At 40.5% G+C, this 17,728-nt stretch overlaps 1 protein-coding gene across 1 annotated transcript in view; it reads left to right on the forward strand.

Moving 5' to 3' along the window:
* MAP3K5 (mitogen-activated protein kinase kinase kinase 5) overlaps positions 1 to 17,728 on the forward strand; it is a 100,081-nt gene that overhangs the window by 24,125 nt on the left and 58,228 nt on the right. The window contains exons 2-5 of the mRNA XM_068677312.1: positions 6,325 to 6,464; positions 8,474 to 8,497; positions 16,987 to 17,180; positions 17,439 to 17,607. Of these exons, the coding sequence (XP_068533413.1) occupies positions 6,325 to 6,464; positions 8,474 to 8,497; positions 16,987 to 17,180; positions 17,439 to 17,607 (527 nt within the window). The remainder of the gene's footprint in view (positions 1 to 6,324; positions 6,465 to 8,473; positions 8,498 to 16,986; positions 17,181 to 17,438; positions 17,608 to 17,728) is intronic.

A 17,728-nucleotide genomic window follows, 5' to 3' on the forward strand; every position in this document is an offset into this window, starting at 1 on the left:
TGCAGTCAGTACCCTCTCTTCCTTCCCCGTATCCAAGCCCCAGGCAGCTCTACAAAGCTCTCTTTCTGGCTCGCCTCTCCCAGCAGACTGGCTCGGCCGGCCTGGTTTCCTGAGCGGCCAGCCATTCCCCGGGGTGTAGGTGTGCTCGCCCGAGTGCCTCCCGTCGATTGTTTCCGCTCTGTGAGACGCGTGAGCGGCTCCTGACAAGTTGTTCTTGATTCCAGCTGTGCTGACAAGTCGGTGGTGCTGCGGTTTGCATGGCCAGACCTGAACCATCACGCTGTACTGACGCGGTGCTGTCACCTCCAAAGCTGGTCTCTGCCAAAGCAGGCAGTCTCTGGGCAGAAAGCAAGATGTCCATGTCAAACGGAGAGAAACACGAAGAAGATATGCTCATCTACTTGATCTGCTCATTTCTGAAAGCTCACCTGATAGCACCTTATCACGGCTTGTAGAAACCATCGTTATTGCTGCTGAACGCAGAGCTGCTACTGCAGTATGGAAAGCACTCTGTGCTTAGGCTTGCATTCACATAAATTTGGTCTACAGATATATCTCTGACAAGAGTTTCTTTTAACGCCAAGTGGAAGAGAACCCTAAATATTGTTCCGTCTCAGAATTTGCCATTAGCAATTAGCTTTTCTTTTGTCTCGGTTAATTGTGGAACAGTGAATGTGAGGCAGCAACTGTGTGCTTAGCACCAATTAATCAGAAGATAGTAGCAAGCATAAACATTCATCAGTTTTCTAACTGCGCTGTTTGTATTCATTATTTTTCCTGGCAGCGCTACTGTATGCAGGCAGTATCAAAAAGTAGGGTGTGCGTGCATAATACCTCACAGCATTCATTTAAGCATTCCTCTCTGCCCTGTTAGATTTTAAACAATGAGTGGGAGATGAACTTTGGCCACCACGTTTCTTGATGACTAAAGGCACAGGTAATAGCCAAGGGAGAAGGGCCTCATACACTAGATAGGCACTTATCATTCTTGACCATGATCTTAAGTTTTAATAATGTATTAAGAAAGAGCAATTGGAGATTTTATATATGAAGTTCATGTTCTTGTACGTGTAGCTTAAAAAAGAAAAAAAGGATTTATGCTGCAGGTAAGAAATATTGGTCGCACAATTTTAACATATGCCAAGCTTCACAGAGGTGAGGCCTTGAGCTTCTACTGCTTCTCAGGCAAGAAGGGTCGGGTCACTTGCCTGTAATTCTGTCACACGTCTGCTTTCCCAGATTGTGTGACAGTTTTGAGCTATTACTGGTATAGATGTTAGTTAGCCTAATAACACGAAGCATGACTGCTCGGTGGCTGTCGCTATGTCTGAGCTCAGTGTGTGGCCATCCAAGCAAGTCAGTAAGTAGGCAGCTTTGTGACTGACGGCTTGGTGGCTGTCAGCTAGAGCTTGGGGTGGTTTGTGAAATGGACACTGAGAGCTTGCTGCGTGCTTGCAGCGTGCTGCTGCAGTTATGCTGCTCTGCTACCTCGGCCAGAGCTCAGCTCCCTTCTCCTGTGCGTGTCATTCCAGTCACATCAGTGTAGGCATGCCAGTTATTTAAAGGGACAAGAGAAGGCTGTGACTAGACTTACTTTATTGTTCATAAACTAGCAAGACGACAGTTTATCGTAAGTTTTCTTATAAGGGTCTTCAGCTGTAGATGTCAAAGATAACTAACAAGGAAGAGCATCCTGATCCTGCTTTCTTTAAATAGCATCGGTGTATCTGTGATCTGTAAACAGAGAAAGTGACACTTGGTCTTATGCCCAAGACCCAAGTAAGGGATACATCTTACTCTTTCCTGCAACCTATAGGGTTATAAGAATTGTAGTTCTGCTTTCCTATCTCTCACTGCTGTTTTGTTCAGTGTGGTTACGTACCCACCTTGCTCGTTAGTCTTCTGGAGTCCAAACAGGTTCTTTGCTGTTACGTAGATATGCAAGAGCATTTGGAGTGAATTGTCAGTCCCTGGTCTTTAGAGTACTTCATGCTGAGGGCTTTGGTGTTGAGAAGACTCTACTCTTTTCTTCACTTGGTCAGCTTTTTTTTAAACTTGCCTTGAAACTGAAGCTGCTTCATAAGTGGCTTTGCCTTATTCCGCTGTAAATGTAGAGTTGCTTCTACCACTTTAATTGAAATGACATTGTCACTTGTGAAATCGTGTTTTCCGATAAATAAGGAACAGATCTTTTGCTGCAGTAGTCTGTTAGATTAATTTCATCTGGTGGAAGTGAGAGTCTGCTAAGTGGGATTACAGCAGTTTTGATGACCAAACAGTTTTTTTGCACAAAGTTAACTTCTGGCTTCACAGAACTGGTGAGAATTTTTATGGATATTCATTTCAGTTAGTTTTGTCTTGGAAAACATCAGTCTTACTCAGCTTCGGTAAACCTCTAATCCTACTTCATGTAACTGAATTCAGTGTTCAGCTGCCTTAGGTGCACTTGACATTACCTTTCAGGCTCTTTGTAGAAGCCACTGCCCTTGCTTTACAGACAAGGAGATGGAAAGGATAGGTGAAGATGGGTGGAGTAGCTAAAGTTTTCCCAGAAAATAAGCTCTTAATTTGTTCCTCTGCATTTGACCTACGTTCTACATGATAGTCCGTGCCTTGGTCAGAGGAGTTTCTCTTCTGATGTTATGAAAGAAGATAGTAAGAAATGGGTCTGTTGCAGGAGGTTGATTAGGGTATATGTTGTGGCTTTTTTTTAGTTTCATTTTTTAAATGGATAGACATCTAATCTCAACAGTGCAGACATTTTCTGTGGCTTGTTAGAATTCCAAATAAAAATTGGGCTTTTCCCCTTGTAAACTGTGATACCAGCCCCAGAGGACCAGTCTAGATGATAGAAATCTTATTTATGTCATAAATGAGAACTTCTGCTTAAGATACATACCCACTAGTATGGAAAGCAAACTTCACAGAAGTTGAACGTATTCTTAAGAACATACTGCTTCATAGTGAGATTATCCAGAAGTCCTGGATTTCACAAAGTCTTAAAATATCAAGGAAAGAAACCACACTTACTTACAGTAAAAATAAACAAATACTGGTAAAAAGCGTCACGATATTTTTATCTTAGTGTCATTTTTCTTGCAAGTGATGACTCAATCACATGGTCCTTCCTTGTGCTTAGTAAACAGCAAAAGGCCTCAAGGCTTTTTTGTTTTGTATATTGATCTGATTTGAGGGATTGGACAGGATTCAAGAACGTTTCTTAGTGTGATCCTGAGTCAGATTGGTTCTAACAATTGTATTAAATGCATTTGGCCATCTGATCTTGTTAGTAGTAAGTTTATTTGCCTGTGTTTAAGGATTATTTCCTTATTCGTGGTCCTGGGAACTTGCCATCTTAACATAGGATTTCTCAAGTATCTTCTGTATACTGACTTTGGTCAGGCTCTGTCAATTTTTGTTTTTTAGTAATATTTCTTTCACTGTTAGTTTTGCAACTCCAGTAAGAACGCGTTATCTTGCAAGATTTGAGAATTAAGTCACGGAAAGTTGCGCAAATTTTCCTCCTGCTCAAGGTAACAGCAATGTACCATACGCTTGCAGTTTCTGAGGATTAGATTTTTATGTCAATAAGAGAAGTTAAAAATAGAGCTTGTAACAACAAGTTGCTTTCCATGATGGAGTGAGCGACTGCAGCAGTCATCGAGAAAAGATTGAGCAATGTCATCTACCTGGACTCCTGTAAGGCCTTTGACGTGGTTCCACACATCCTTATCTCTGAACTGGGGAGAGATGGATTTGAAGGTGGGCTGTGTGGTGGACGAGGATTTGGCTAGATGGCTGCAGCCAGAGAGTTGTGGTCAATGGCTCTATGTCCAGGTGGAGGCCAATGGTGAGTGGTGTCCCTCAGGGGTCTGTCTTGGCACTGGTGCTGTTTAATATCTTCACCAATGACATGGACAGTGATATGGAGCGCACCCTCAGAAAGTTTGCAGGCGACACCGAGCTGAGTGTCGCAGTCCTTACTACAGAAGGAAGGGGTGCCATCCACAGGGTCCTGGACAAGCTGGAGAAGTGGACCCACATGAACCTAATGAGGTTCAACAAGTCCAAGTGCAAGGTGCTGCACCTAGGTTGGGGCAATCCCAGAGAAGAGCACAGACGTGGAGAGGAACTCCTTGAGAGCAGCCCTGAGGAGAAGGACTCCTCAGGGGCTTTGGTGGACAAAAAGCTCAGCATGAGCTAGCAGAGAGTCCTTGTGGTCTGGAAGGCCAACTGGGTCCTGGGCTGCATCAACAGAGATGTGGGCAGTAGGTGGAGGGAGGTGATTGTCCCCCTTTGTTCTGCCCTTGTGAGGTCCCACCTGGAGTGCTGCATCCAGGTTTGGAGCCCCCAGCGCAAGGATGTGGGGCTGGTAGGGTGGGTCCAGAGGAGGACCACAAAATCTATATTTGCCCTCTTTTAGATATTAGGAAGAAATTATTTACTCAGTGGGTGGTGAGGCCCTAGCACAGGTTGCCCAGAGAAGCTGTGGGTGCCCCATCCCTGGAGGTGTTCAAAGCCCCATCCAGCCTGGCCTTGGGTAACCTGGTCTGGTGGAAAGTGTCCCTACCCATAGAAAGGGTTTGGAATTAGATGGTCTTTAAGGTGCCTTCCAACCCAATATCTAGTAGGAGTATTGCCATTCTTACTTGGCTTTTGTGGTATTTCCATTTCCAAAAATCAGTTTTTGTATAGTTTTAGCAATGTGCTGCCTTTTCTACTTCAGTGAAATGGAGTTGGTGGAATCCATGCTGCAAATACGTGAAATTGAGCAGAGGTTTTTAAAATGCAATTTATGAAACTCATAAAGAACAAAATCTCATATTTGATTTTTGAGGTGGAAAAATCCCTTCTTTATATCATTTAGTTGCTTCTCATTAATCTTATTCTTGCAGAACATAAGCATGTATAGGCAGATGTCTATTCTTCTCCCCATGTGCATCTCTTTAGGTTTTTGACAATTTCCAAGCCTGTAAGCCAATTACAGTAAAATAGGACCGAAGGGTTGATGTCTCAAAAACGTTACTTTTTCACAAGCTTGGGAGATTCCCTCATTGCCTTCCCAGTTGGGGGTATGGCCACAGGGCATACATGTATTTAGTATTGAACATCTTCATTATAGATCTGAAGATCTAAGGAAATAGGCAAGGTGAAAGTTGTGGTTAGAGGTAGAATCTCTTACATCTAATTAGAGATTTAATTCATTCCAAGTAAATGAACTTCAGGGTAATAAGCTTTTTGCCAGCAGAGCTTGTCTTGCTACCTGTCTTTTGTTGTAAAAGAATTCACATAAGGAGAAAGCGGGCCTGGAAACCAGGCGGCTTTTTTTTTCCTGCTCTTCGCAGAGCTACATTTTTCATTTCCTTTTTTTTTTTTTTTTTTTTTTTTACTGGAATTGAGTGAAGAAGGGCACTTTGCAGGAGAGGTGGAGATGAGTCAGCTGATCCAATGAAACTTTTGCAGTGGAAAAATGCTGCCTGTTGTGAGAAAAGTCTCAATTGTCTCTGCTGATATTTTGTCATTACCTCTTGTTTTACCTTGTTGTTCCTCTGGGAAAGTGAAACTTTTTTTTTTTTTTTTCAGAGAAATCACAGAAGATTACATTTGCTTTTGTGTGTATGCATGTTTGTGCTTAATTTTATTCATGCAGGTCAATCTACTATGAACAGAATTAATGCACAATGAATTTTTTTAATTATCTGGAGGGTTCTACAGCTTTACAAATTCACTTCTTCTTTCCTTCCTTTCTTCTGTACCTTGTCGTTTTTTCGCTAGTCTTCCTATATGAATCAAAATAGATGTGAATGGTAACTTATACTGGAATTCTACTTTTGCTGTGCTTTCAATTTTGTTGGCATTCTCTTCCAAAGATGTAATACAAAATCTATACAGTTTATTATGCAATCAAGTACCTAATTACAATGATTTTTATTGCAACTTGCATTGAAGATGAAAATGCACATCAAATACAATCTTTTTTTCCCCTGTAAGGACATCAATCATCATATACAATACAGATTAACTAAACAGATTTTAAACACATTTTGTTCTCTAAGGCACGAAATTTTGCCTTTTCTTGATTAATGATGTCTTAATACTGTGGAAATGAAGGTCTCATGGGGGGGAACAGTAGTAAAAGGGGAGGAAGGAAGAGGAGACAGGGAAAAAATTTAAACCACATCCTGCTGACATAACTCAGACATAACTTAAATGGAGGAAACCCTATAGAACTCTTTCCTACTTAAAATCTAATCTTTTTATCAAAGCAATTAAAATGGCATAGAAGTGTGGCATTCATTGACAATTTTTCACTTCTTTCTGCAGATATTGCTGTTGTAGAGATGAGTGATGCCTTCCGTCAGCCTTCGTTGTTCTACCACCTGGGAGTCAGAGAGAGCTTCAGTATGGCTAACAACATTATCCTCTACTGTGATACAAATTCTGAGTCTCTGCAGTCACTGAAGGTACCTCTAAATGAAAAAATGGAGAGGGGGGAAAAAAAAGACACAGTTATCTAACTCTTGCAATAGGTTCTCTATTTCCATGGGAAATACAGAAGCCACTTGTGGTTCACAAAAGAATAGCAAAAATGTTTTGAGGCTTGGAAAACAAGTCTACAGTGAAGTGCTGAAAAACTCAGTTTAGTTTTCCCAAGAGAAAGATTTAGATGACTTTACCGTGGTCAGTTAAATAGCTGGATGTTAAATAGCTCTTTATGGAAACATAATTTTGACAGATCTCAAATGAGAACTTAAATATGTGGTTTTGTCATTCAAGAGAATTACTTGTATTTGGAATAAATTGTTACAGTAAGAACAACTGGTTGAGAATGATAGTGTGTAGAATAATTCCTACATTTTTTAGCTCCCTTGTGAAGTAGGAATTTTCTGCTCTGACCGGATGAGACTATGGGATTCTTGTGCTGGAGATTATTGACACTATAGCAGAGTTAATAGAAATAAAACTTATGCCTGTTTCTCAGGACCAAGGTTCACAGTATGGTAGTTTGGCTTAAGGCAAGATAGAGGTTTAAGGTAATCTAGAGTGAATTTTGGCAGCCAAGTTGATGCTTGCTTCCTCCACTGCTAAAGGCTTGCTAACTTCCCCAGGGATGGGGGAGGGCAAACGACTTGGATGGAAGTATTTTAAATTACTTCCACTCCCTCAGATTCATTGGCTGTGATCAGGAGGTGTTTTATACTACTGCACTTAAACTCTAGGCATTGCTGAAAAGAAGCATTTTAGTAAGCAGCTTGGTGAGTCACTGCAATCTGGGCACTGCCGCCTCTCATAAATGATTTGCTTCCACTGCTTTTGGTTAATGCAGGGTATTTGTTTTTGATTCTGCCCAACTATTCGCAGCTTGGTTCTCATGTAGGAGAGAAACACCTTGAACTTGGTTTCTGCCCACCACACCTCCCTCCAGATGATCTTGGCCAACTGAATTGGTGGCAATCCAATTCCTTTCTTTTTGTAACACAAAGAGTATACAGATAAAAATCCTAAAAATAAAACTGCTAATAACAAAAGAGCTATCTTTGGATTGAATGTAATTATGCAAGTATAATGGTCTAGAATACAAGCAAAGCAGAATTTCATTGTATTGCATAAGGAGCCAAATACCCAACTCCCACTGAAAGTTTACTTGGAGTGATACACCACTTGGGAAAAACTTTTACTAGTTTGAGCTGGACTTTGCAAACTGGTCACGTGCCAGGTTCCCACTGATGTTGATGGAATCTGAATCCTGTGCTGTGAGACTTGGATGTCCCAATTGCCATTGGTACAGTGCCCATTGAAAGACTTGGAAACTGTGCCCATAGTTTGTTTAAGTTTTGAGTTGGTCCCACGCTTCTGCTCTTTAATTGTTTGCAGAAAAATCGCCAGAGATTCTTAAGACCCCTTCCCTGTTATTTAGTTACTTCCTCAAAAAAAAAAATGTTGTGGGCATACACGAGCATCCTTTGAGGCAGTGTTTGTTCCTGTATTCGTATTTGTATTTTGCGTTTAAAAAATGAAGATATATTCTTTGCACCAAACTTACTAAAGCAACATGAATTTCACCTAATTTGAGTAGCTCATGGTTGACTTTCAGTGCAAATTGAGAAAGTTTTAAACCTCTTAGAAATACTGCCTTCACTGTTCTATTTTACTGTCTACGGTTTTACTGTGGGCAGCAAAATGGTAATGATAAACTTTACAATTGTGAGTATATGTTGACAGTCTCTTATAGGAGTACATGTGCTGTGCATATATTACAGGATGTATGTATCTACTTAGTTCTATAAACTTTTGTCTCTCCTGAGACAATACTCGATTCCTGTCGATTTGACAGGCTTAGAAAACTTCTCTCAACCAGCCTTTTCCTGTCATGTCAGTATATGTTCATGTTAGCGAGTTATACTGATCAGACATCTTTCCTAGTAGTTGTTCAATGTTGTCAATGTCTTTTTTTTTCTTCTTCTTCTTCTAGGAAATTATTTGCCAGAAGAATAATGTAAGTATGACTTCTGTGTGCCAGTTGAATTCTAGGCATTCCGTACTTCTGTGGCATTCAATGTTGTTTATCATATGTTTTCCACTTGAATCATTTAACACTTTCCTACTGTGTTCTACAGAGTTAGATGCAGAATTCTGGAACTCCTAGCAGCCAGTCTGTGTGTATCACTTTGTTGCTAGGTACCAGGCTCACTTTTTACCTTGCTTCTATCTATCGGTGGCATTTTCTTTGCTGCATTTACTTGTCGGTCATATTTTTTTTCTCACACACCATTTTCATCTGTCCATTTTTTTCCTGTTGTCTTTTTCAGCACAGTGTTCTTCAGAGCTTTCCTTTTTCGAAACTCCATTGAAATGGAGTTATTTGCAAACTGGTGCTCATTTTAGAAACCCATGGTTGCAGCTGTGAAAATAGTTGTATTTATAGAGAGTGTGTGTGTATTTATTTCTAGAAGCAAAGGTCTGCAGCCTGCTAGCCCTGCTGCAGTGCTGGTCCCAGTATTCTGGCTGTGACTGCCTGTCGCTAAACCATAGGCTTCAGCACCTTTGTATCCTGTTGGTTTCTGAGGTTGGCCTTGCAAATCCCCCTTTCCTTTTTTACTCTTAAGTTCAAGGTGAACAAACTTCAGACTGTGAAAACGTCTTTTCACGTGTTTCTCGGTGTGGTTTGTTCAGGAGCATTGGGGTCAGTCACATCAGGATACGCATTTGGTATGCAGAGTTCTTGGCTTCGCCTGGGGAGGTGCTGGTAGCCATGGGTGTTAGGGTGTAATTTTGTAGCAGTTAATCAGTGGTTTGCAGATATCCTGAAGAGTTCTGTGCATGCTGTAAAATTCATATATTTGAATAAACTTTTTAAGGGGCATATGAAATATTTAAAGCTCAACCAATTTCTAAAATTATTATGCAGTCTCTATGGCAGTTTTAACACTGAGATATTCTGTTTTTTTTTATGGTATTTTATTTAACATGGCAATTCATGGATTAAATACTGACTTCTATCAGTATGAAACAAGTTCCTTTGAAAAGGACACGGTTATCTACTGTAGCTAACAGAATTCCTAAAGAAGACCTTAAATCCAGAAGACCTTTGGCCCTAATGTTGCATTTTAAATTGTGTAGTATCTCTAGATTCATTTTAAAAAAACAAAAACAAAAACAAACTGCAAAGCACATTCCATAGATTTCTGTGCATCTCTTTAATAAAAAGTGCTTTTCAGAGATCCACAGAATGCTGTAAATGCTGTGTTAGGCTAAAAATACCTAGCTGTTCTCCAATGAAAATGGGGTAGGTGATTGGTTATGACTTTACGCAAAGTTAAACAGAACAGCGAGTTTCTTGTAAATTTATTTATTGCATATTTCTTTCTTCCTTTGACCCACGATGACAGAGATCGAGGTAAAATGTTGAGTACTTAATATACTGTCTCTGTGAGAGCAGGGGAAACAGCTCGTTTAGCAGGAAACCAGCAGGATATGGCTTGTGCACTAGAATAAAGGGGAGATGTTGTCTTGTCCTATTTTTAAATGACAGTCCCTCAAGCTCAAGGAGCAGTATGATAACTTGGCCTTTATCTGTTTGAGAATGAATTGTTCCGTTTTCCATTTAAATTTAGATAGGTGGCTGTGAAACTGTCACTTATCACTTTTAGAAACGTTTCAGTGTATGCCACAAAAAGAATGTGTTCCTTGAGAATCTCAGATGTTTTCAAGCACACCCACATAACATGTTTTCTGGGAGGAAGTATTTTCCCAGTGATTAGAACAGGGAAGTCAGTAAAACTGGCTTAGCAACTCTGCAACTGATTTTTTCCCCTCTTTTTTTGGCATGGATTCGTGCCAATCCGTGAATTTCCTCAGAAAAGTTACCTGGAAATAGATTTTTCAAAACGTTGGTGTGTACTTGTCTATTGAATATAATTCCAGCTTCATAAAAATCACGTTTGTTCACAAACCCTCAGACTCTTGCATAAATTAGTATAACAAATGGTGATGATCCCCCCACCCTTACTAAAAATAGGTACGTGAATGATTGTGATGCTGCAAATACAGGAAAAACGAAATTGGCATATGAAATAGAACAGGATTTTAGTCATGCAGTTCTAGAAAATGTGTTTTAATAGCACGCAAACACCAACCATAACAGTACGATGGTATCCCTGGCACCAGTGGATTAAAAAGGCTGCAAAACAAGTGTCTGTTTGTGTATTTATCTATATATAGATCTGTCTGACTGAAATGGCTTGTGTTTGCTTTCCCTGAACCTTGTCTTCCTAAAAGTGGTGGGGAGGAAAAAAAAAATACATTACCAACTGTTTTGTTCTTTGTTCTGACTGGAGTTTTGTTCTTCCCAGTTATGGCCAATACAGCGTTGCATAGCTAGGAGAAACCTGTAAGGGCAGAGCAATGAAAGATAACGTAGGCTCATTTCCTGTTATATGTGGTTTTATAGCTGTTTGGTTGGACCTTTTCCAAATGTTGCAGTAATATCAAAAAAAAACATACGTTTTTACAGGGAGTGATACTCTGGCAGGAGGCAGTTACTTTGATATTTGAAAGCTTAAGTTTAGTCTTTGCTGTTATCTGATTTTTGAGGTCAACCAAGCAGCAGAGCCATTCTAGAAATTACTTGTAAAGAGTTTCAGTCATAAAGAGATGTTGGTATAAAGGTTACAGTACGTGGTTGTACTTCGCTTGTTTTTAGCTCACCGTTTTTTGTTGTTGTTGTTGTTGTCTTAATTCTCCCTGGCTTGAATCTTGCTAACTTCAGAGAAAAGCTGCAGGTCAGGTTCCAAATGTTGATTTACTGGTTTTTATTTTTTAATACCAATACTTGCTGAATCTGAGGAAGTTGAATGTGCTCGCAATATATGTACGGTTTGCAGCCACCCTCTGTAACACCTTGGCAGTGTTTACCTTTCGGTTCAGGCTTTCTGCTTGCACCATGCATGGCCTCAGGAGTTGCCAGGGGTGTGATCCTACCAGACAGCTGCCAGCCCAGGCAGAGCAGAGGTTAGGACCGAAGGGGAACCGCTCTGCTAGGCAGCTGACGCTCAGGGTTAGCATTTAGCACTAAGATTAATGCTGTATGGCTGGAACACTTATTAGTGTCTTCTGTCATTTAAAAGAATCAGAACTTGTAATTAATGCTGGTTTTCCATGGCCTTTCCTAATGATGGGACTGCCTCCTGTTTAGAGCACAGCTCTTTTAGCAGCGGTATGAGAATGAGTGATCCTGACTGAGGCATGCCAGAGACTTCACTAAGCTCCAGGCCTCCCTATAGGTACCACTATAAAACTGCAGATCTCATGGGATTTGTTTAGCTGTTTGTCTCTCCCTCTGTAGAAGTAGAGAGAAATATTTCTAATACTCCTCTCCCCACTAGCAAATCAGTTGGGAACAGTTTGAAGTTTTTGGTATCCAAGTGTGTAGAAATGTGATGCAGTAACCTTCAGTAAATATTTCATTGCTAATGACGGCTGTGGTATCTGTTGTTTGTGGTACATCACTCTCTTGCTCATTCTTTCATATTTTGTGTTTATTGATACATTTTGCACATACTTCCCTTGAAAAAAGTTTGAGCTTCTTTGGATATGATGTAAGGATGTATACAACGCATGCTGATTTTTAATGAGCCTTTAGGATGTGCCATAGCTGCAACGGATTGTTGTTGTTGGACATGAAAAGAAAATAGGAACTACTTGAAAGAGTAGACCCATTTTGTGTGCTTTAATTCCTTAGAGGTGTGAGGCCTACTTACGTTCCTTTTCAAATCAATAGCAAGGCTGTCATTCATTTGAGTGGGATTTGCAGTAAGCCCAAACTGAGCCTGTATTCATTAAAACATCAGCACATGTTGATTTACTGTGTGTTTGGGGATGGAGGGAATAGATTTAATAACTTGTTTTAGGATTTTGCCATCTGCTACAAGCAACACCATGAACAGTCACAGAATTACCTTTAATAAAAATCTCATCAAAAGAATTGAAATAAGAGCAGATATTCCTCAAAAGAACTGGTAGGGAAAAACAGGGAAAAAGCCGATCTTAATTAAAGGAGAGTCAGCAGGCAGAACTGTTCCCACTGTGAGAGAAGCTAGTTATTTTTATTACATCGGATAATTTTATTTTTGAAATAAATACATTGGTGGATGCTGACCTTAAGGGTCAGCAAGTAGGTGGGATTCTGTCATAGTCTCCCATCTAGAAGTAAAGGAGCATGGTTTTGGTTTTCAGGGTTTTCTGTTTTCTTCAGTGCTTCTCATCTTTGAAAGCAGCCTTCTTCTGTTTGTGGGTATTTGACTGCTAAGTGGTTACAACAGAGCAAAATAGAGTCTTAGGAGTCAAGAGGACTGGACACCGTTGACTTCTTCAGATTCTCCAAAGCTTCTCCCTCCTTTTGAAGTAAAATTCAAGATTGGAGAATCATTTGAGCAGAACTCAAATGTTTATACCACCATGTCTTAGTCTATGCCACTTTCAGAGAAAAACCTTCTTCACCACACTAGATATCTTTGTGGGGGAGAGAATAGTGTTCACCTTATTGCATAATGTGCTTTCTAATAAGATATGGGCTCCCAACTGTGTTTCCCAAAAGGCTGTGCTTTACACAAGCAACAGTTCCATACTAAAAAGGATGTTGGCTGGCTTGTGTTCTTCTTGTGGTGATCAAAATAAAACTACGTGCTATGTAGTTTTCTTATCCCTCTTAGAAACAAATAGGTGAAATGCCCATTTACTTTCACAGGCAGAGAAAGGATACCAAGCGAGAAGGAAGCGCTTATTGTTCCAGTGAGCAGTGGGCCTACCTGGAAGCACTTTGGTTTCGAATTCTGTAATGGCAGAGCTAATTAGACGAGCTTATGGCTGTGTTTTAACTGAAGGTACACATAGGCTGGAATTGTTTAATTTTGTACAGCAAGCTACAAAGGGACACTAGGAAAATACGTAGCAATTAAAACATCCATAAAAGCGAATTACAGTTTTAGTCACTTGCTGGTAAACACTTGCGTGTGTATAACTGGCTCCTAGCAGAAGTCCTGTTTGCTGAGCAGTCTGACTGATTCGGTGATGGGGCCGTGAGGCAGATTTTATTTCAGAAGGTGACCTGATGCTTCCAGGCAATGAGTGTGTGGGTCTCAAGCCTTCAAGCTAGGTGTTGGTGTCTCCTAGATACAGCTAGTTCAGCTGCTCTGAGAGTCAAGGCTGAGTTTACCTTATGTTGTGTCCTGAGGCTTCCTTGTGGCTGAGCTACCGAAACCCTCTGTGCACGCTGGTGGCCTGCCGCAGCCCTGATGCTTTCAGTAATGCCTTCAGGCTTGCAGCTCAGGTGACCTCCAGGAACTGTAACTTTCATTAGTGTAATGTGAGCTTTTGAACCATAAATAATAATGATGGGTTTATAGGCAAGGATTGCTGGGAAATGAAACTTCTAGCACCTCTTGTCGATTTTGGGGTCTCTTCTCACATGCTTTTGAAGCCCTTGTATGTTACTTGAATTTGGAAAAGGGTACAAGTGCAACTAAGGACACTGCAATTGTATTGGAGGTGTTCTCCCTCGTTTTCCTTGAATGACCCAGTGCTATTACTCGCACTGTACATTTTACAGTGAGTCAGAGTAATGTATCAAAGGAAAACAACACTTCTGTCACGGGTGCTCAGCAAGCTTAAAATCAGGAGCAAAACTAATTAGGCTTAGGAAAGAATATCAGTTTGTGAAATCAGAGTTGGGGTGGATTGTTACAGGGGCAGATTTTAATAGGGTAAGTGGAAAATGTTTAAAATACCAAGTGGAGTAATGGGCTGTAAACAAGTCAAAATCAGAAGAAATATGTGAGCAGCTAGGAAGGATGCGTGTGTCGGAAAGTCCACTAAAGTTGGTGTAGCTTACATTTTGGCAAAGATGGGGAGAAAAGAAGTAAAAGCAGCAGAGATAGAGGTTGTGTAGTCTGGGAATGAGGAGGGAAGAAGTTCAGACTGTTTCTGGGAGGAAGGTGTGGAGCTGCCTGGCACTGGTACCTCTGGAGCGGTTCTTCAGCTGCTGCCTGGCAGCTCGGTCCCCACAGGCTCCTGTCACGATTGTTGCCCAAATACAGGTGTAATTAGGGTCTCTGTAGTTAGAATTTGTGATGGTGATAAAACATTTTTCTCTGTAGTAGGAGACTCTGGACTTTGTTATATGAGAGCAGTCTTGCCCTCATTCTTATCTTATCTTCTTCCTCCCCCCGCCCTCGGTAAATAATACATAGCTTGTTTGTTTTTTTTCACTTGTGTCACCTGAGCTACTGCATCTTTGCCTCTGTCAGGTTCATCTGCTAAACATCCAGCTTACCCTTTAGATAAGATAGTGAAAATTAGATCAGTATTTGTTGTATTTGTTAACTTTACTGCATGTCTTGGTGGTTTGTTGTTTTTTCTTCAAGCCTTTTTCCAAAATAAATGAATATTAAGAGCTTGTACTTTTTTTCTCCTCTACCCTCTTGCTGTATCTGCCTGTTTCTGTCTGATGAATTTCAGCCAAATTTGAAAAATTTCAGACAGATCCCCAGAAACATAACAGTCCAGGTTAAGTTAACATCCAGATCAGTGCCCTGACTGAGGGAAAGGCCTTTGTTTCCACCCCACTAGAGACCCAGGTGAAATTGTGCCTTCAGACAGTTACCTGAGAAACCTGGGTGCATGTGGACAACAGTGAGCTTACTTCTGTTTTATTCCCATGTTGTGCCTTCTCCTGCCTTTTACTGTTAAGTTCTTCCCCTGCTCTTTTTGTATTCTGCTTCTGAAGGCTTCTGCCTTCTGTAGCAGGCTCTAGCACATAAACAGCTTTTCTGGTCTCAGGTTAGAGGCAAAACACATGTAAATTAAGTTTTGCTGGCTCTCTTGTTCCACTGAAATGGATACTTACTTCCTAGAGAAGGTACACTCAGGATCAGTTTCTAAGAGCTCTGAAGTAGCAGTCTTCCTGCTTGTAGGATTATTTATGAAGACTCCGGTGCTGTCTCTGTAGGTGGCCTGACCATTACACCAGGATAAACTTCAGGTTCTGTGGGTTTCAAAAGCTGGAAACATCCTTCTTCAGAGCTGATTTTTCTTTAAGAACTATGCCAGAGGTCTGAGAAGCCTTCCTGCAAGCAGTCTTGAATTTGTTTTTAATGCACTGAATAAACATTAGGAAGTAAAATATTTGCCCCAGGATATCTGTAGCTACTTCACCCTTCTCTTGGCTCTGTCCTCCCAACCTCTTTCCTTGATTATTAAAAATAAATAAATAAATTGAAAAATAGTCTTCCTGTGCTTAATAGCAGCTCCTGTGCGAGTCACTGCCCACCCTTGCCTTGTAATCGCAGAAACCAGTTCCAGTAAATTCATTGCTGCCTCTCTGCTTTTGTCTGTAGGGCACATTAGGCTTTACCAGGGTCAGATGTTTGTCTGTTCACTCTTGAGAGCATCTAATAGTGTAACAGGTGTAATTAAAAAAAGAAATCATCCTTACACTGTTCATACCTAATCTCAGATCTGTACACAAGCTAATTTTTGCTGACAAATATGTACACACGTTTATACAGTCTAGAGTACCTCAATCCTTCCAAATTTTAAAAATCTGATTACATGTTAAAGTGCATGCTTTATGCATGCAGCTGGTTTTGTGCTTTGGAAAACTATCCAGTCACTGCTGTTTCATTGCATGGAGCCCAGCTTGCCAGAGGAGTGTCTGAAGTGATGTGCTGATTGCTGTATTGACTTCTGGGAGAGCAGAAGAAGCTGACTGGAAAGTAGTTAGCCTTAGAAATAATTCAGGGGTGCCAAAATGCATCTCAAGAATCGTTTCCTTACGCTTTTCTTCCTGGGCTGCTTGCCACTTCAGTAGTGGAGGCTGAGCTTCAAAACCAAATGGCAGCACTCCTCCTGATTCTGATGGTATGCTGTTTTATACTTGGGACCTTTCAGAACCGCAAATGTTCAGCAAGCTTTCTATGGGCATAAATCTGTACTCACATACCACAGGCACCAGACGCCTTGTCTCCCTCTTTCCTGGAAGATAAATGATTTTTTTTTTTGCAAAGTATCTGTCATACACTGATATATGGAAATCAGTACAGTTTGGCAATTCTAAGACATTCTGAAAGTGATTATTCTGAAATATGTATAGTTTTAAATCCTGCTTAAGGTTGCTGTGTAGCAGAGAATTTCATTTGTCTTTGTTAGGCTAAATTATTTGAGTTGGTTTGCAGTTCATGTGTGCATTAGTTTTTCTCAGTTTTTCTGTTGTGATCAGTTTGTTATTGTGTATCAGAAATGTTAAAAACATTTCAGATGTATATTGTTTGAGATGCAAATTGAATTTATGTAATCCTACATCTCTGTATGTAAAATCTTTGTCCTTTTGACTTAAGTAAGTGTAATTTTGCATTAGGTATATGCAGTTGTTTTATGTTTAGGCTTGCTAAACCATAACTATCTTAACCATTGCATCTTGTTTTCTTACAGATGTGCACTGGTAACTACACATTTGTTCCTTATATGATAACTCCACATAACAAGGTGTACTGCTGTGATAGTAGCTTTATGAAGGGACTAACAGAGCTGATGCAGCCCAGTTTTGAGTCGCTGCTTGGGCCTATATGCTTACCTTTGGTGGATCGATTCATTCAGCTCCTGAAGGTAGCACAGGCCAGTTCAAGGTAAGTTGTCTTTTTGTATTCCTTTGTAAAATTCATGTTTCTGCTGGCTGTATAAATGTCAGTCTCGCTCTTCAGGGTGATGAAATTTTTTTTTTGAGACAAATTGATAATGAAAATTTAGTTTGACCAACTCTCCTCACACTGATACTGCTCTATTCATAAATGTTCCATAAAGGTACTGTCGTAGAGTTGCAGGGCCAGAAAAGCAAATGCAAGGGACCTGTCCCAAATTGCTAACGTGATGTTGTTCCTCTACAGCCAGTATTTCCGGGAATCCATTCTGAATGACATCAGGAAGGCTCGTACCCTCTACACTGGCAAAGAGCTTGCGGCAGAGCTGGCAAGGATTCGGCAGCGAGTGGATAATATTGAAGTTCTGTCTGCTGACATTGTAATAAACCTGCTGTTGTCCTATAGAGACATCCAGGTATGTATCCTATGCTCAAAGATCATCTAAAAATATATTAAATTTCATTATTAGTGGAATTTCTAGTGTATTTTGCACAGATTTGCTAAGAAACTCTGAGCAATAAAAGTAGCATGTTACA

This window comes from Anas acuta, chromosome 3, assembly GCF_963932015.1.
Source record: "Anas acuta chromosome 3, bAnaAcu1.1, whole genome shotgun sequence".
NCBI classification, from domain to species: Eukaryota; Metazoa; Chordata; class Aves; order Anseriformes; family Anatidae; genus Anas; species Anas acuta.